The sequence below is a fragment of the Geospiza fortis genome, unplaced genomic scaffold, assembly GCF_000277835.1.
Source record: "Geospiza fortis unplaced genomic scaffold, GeoFor_1.0 scaffold1711, whole genome shotgun sequence".
Classification (NCBI taxonomy): Eukaryota; Metazoa; Chordata; class Aves; order Passeriformes; family Thraupidae; genus Geospiza; species Geospiza fortis.
In genome coordinates this window covers 31,970-34,287 of record NW_005054793.1, presented here as the reverse complement: position 1 = coordinate 34,287, position 2,318 = coordinate 31,970, and the positions used below count along the sequence as shown (strand labels likewise).

Below are 2,318 nucleotides of genomic sequence, written 5' to 3'. Positions count from 1 at the left end.
TGCCGAGCACTGCAACCCCACCATCAACAGCTTGTGGGGGTTCCAGGTCACTGAGTCAGCTCTGGTGGGGGAGAACAGCAGAGTGTGGGGGGGCCCTGTGGGGAAAAAGGGTATCCCCAAAAGCTCAGAGGGTGGGTGGGAGTCTTGGCATCCAGCGGGTCAAAATTGCCCAGGACAGTGGTGCCACTCGTGGCACACACAAAGAGGGGCTCCGAGCCCTGGGGGGGGATTAGGGAGCAGTCTGGGGGTATTGGAGGGTGCAGGGGGCATGGAAGCGGGTAGAGGGCAGGGGAGCACAGGGAGTCAAAGGTGGCCCAGGATGGTGGCACAGAAAACGAAGGGGCTCTGAGCCCTGGGTGGGCATTTGCAGGGACTTTGAGGGGTCTCAGGAGGAAGGCTGGGCGGGGCTGGAAGATGCAGGGGGACATTGGGGGTGCAGGAAATGGGGTACAGAGGACTTTGGGGCACACAGGGGACTGACTTTAAGAGGGGACAGCAGGTCTGGTGAGGACAGGAGCCATTGGGTGCACTGAAGAGTTGAAGAGACAGTGGGGGGGCATTGGAGGACATTCAGGTTATTTGGGGGGACACTGGGGAGATTTGAGGAGACATTGGGGGACATGGAGGGTGGTTTGTGAACATGGGAAGGGCTTTGGGAACATTGGAGAGGCTTTGGGGACTTAGAGGGGGACACACGGACTTTGAGGGAGCTTTGGGATCACTGGGAAGGCCGTTGGGGATACTGCGGAGGCATTGGGGAGTTTGAGGGACTTTGAGGTGTGCAGCCTCTCCTGACCTCAGCTTTCACCCTCTGGATCTCCTTCTCCAGCTCTTCTGGGATCATCTTCCCCCTGAAGGGAAGGGATAGGGATGGATACATGCAGGAATCCCCTGACCTGGGTTCCCTCGGGACCTCCCAGCACCCACCTCTCATCTGTCCGCACCAGGTGAACATTGTCCGTGCCAATTCCCAGGAGAGCAGCTCCTTTTAGGATGGAGTAATGGCTCTGGGCAGGAGAACAGGTGCAGGATTGGGGGGACCCCAGGAACCAGATCTGGGGCAACCTCAGGGACCAGACTTGGGGTAACCCCAGATTTTGGGTAATCTCAGGGACCAGACTTGGGGTGACCCCATGGGCCAGGTTTTGAGGTAACCTCAGTGACCAGGTTTTGGGGTGGCCCCATGGATCAGGTTTAGGTCAACCTCCAAGGATCAGCTTTGGGGCGACACCAGGATCAGGTTTTGGGATGACCCCAGGTGACCCCCTGGATCATGTTTTGTGGGGATCCCAGCAATCAGATTAGGAGTGACCCAGGAGATCAGGTTCGGTGTGACCTCAGGGGGCCACATTTGGGATGACTCCAGGAGTCAGGTTTTGGGGTGACCCCGGGAATAAGGTTTGGAATGACCCCATGGATTAGAATTGGGATGACTCTGAGGATTAGGTTTTGGGATGACCTCGAGCCCCCACTCCCACCTCCTGGGATGCAAACAGGCCCAGGCGAGGCAGGTCCCAGTTCCCTCTGTTCCGGCTCTCCGGGAAACGCTGGAATCGCGCCACGTTCATGGCCAACATGTTGGACATAGAGCCCCCTGCCCAGGACAAGGACCTCTGTTTCACCCCCAGGGCACCATGGACAGGCTGCCAGGGGCAGAGGGGGGACAGGGATACTCCTCGGGAAGGTCCGGGATACCGGGAGCGAAGATCCCATCGCCGCTGCTCCACCCTACGAGCTCCCGGAGCTTGGTCAGGACCTGCTCCTCCATCAGCACCAGCACTGGGGCCACTTCATATGTGTACCTGGAAGGGCCCAGCAGGAGTCGGGGGCTTCCCCTCCCCCTGAAACCTCAGAACCGCAAACAACTTCCCCCAGAGCCTCAGCACCCCAAAACCCTCCCCCCAGAACCCCCCTCCATCAGCACCAACACTGGGGGCTAGATCAGGGGAGTCAGCACAGGATTTTAGCAGGTCCTTTCTCATTTGGGCTCCTCAACACCCCCAAAACCCTCCCTCCAAACTTGAGCACCCCAAAATCCTCCCCCCAGCACCTCCCACTCCATCAGCACCAGGGGCTCCTTGCAGGTGGGTCTGGGGGAGGGGAGGGTCACGGCAGGTTTTTGAGGAGTCTCCCCACCCACTAGCCCCCCTTTGGGAGTGTCGGCGGCTCACGGGCTCGTGTTGAGGGTCTCGGTGAGGAACCGGCCAGCCAGGGCGTGGTGGTCCAGCCCTGAGAAAAGCTGGTTGAAGAACCGAGGGTGACCTGGGGCGGAAACACGTTGGGGATAGAGGGTGGTCAGGGGAGGACATGGCGGGGGG

General features: G+C 59.8%; 1 protein-coding gene across 1 annotated transcript in view; it reads right to left on the bottom strand.

The window, feature by feature from the left end:
- The window catches only part of LOC102033745 (cysteine sulfinic acid decarboxylase), a 5,714-nt gene that overhangs the window by 1,475 nt on the left and 1,921 nt on the right, over nucleotides 1-2,318 (bottom strand). Inside the window, 7 exon segments of the mRNA XM_031065473.1 lie at nucleotides 2-93; nucleotides 96-218; nucleotides 797-851; nucleotides 928-1,007; nucleotides 1,479-1,594; nucleotides 1,696-1,802; nucleotides 2,172-2,262. Of these exon segments, the coding sequence (XP_030921333.1) occupies nucleotides 2-93; nucleotides 96-218; nucleotides 797-851; nucleotides 928-1,007; nucleotides 1,479-1,594; nucleotides 1,696-1,802; nucleotides 2,172-2,262 (664 nt within the window).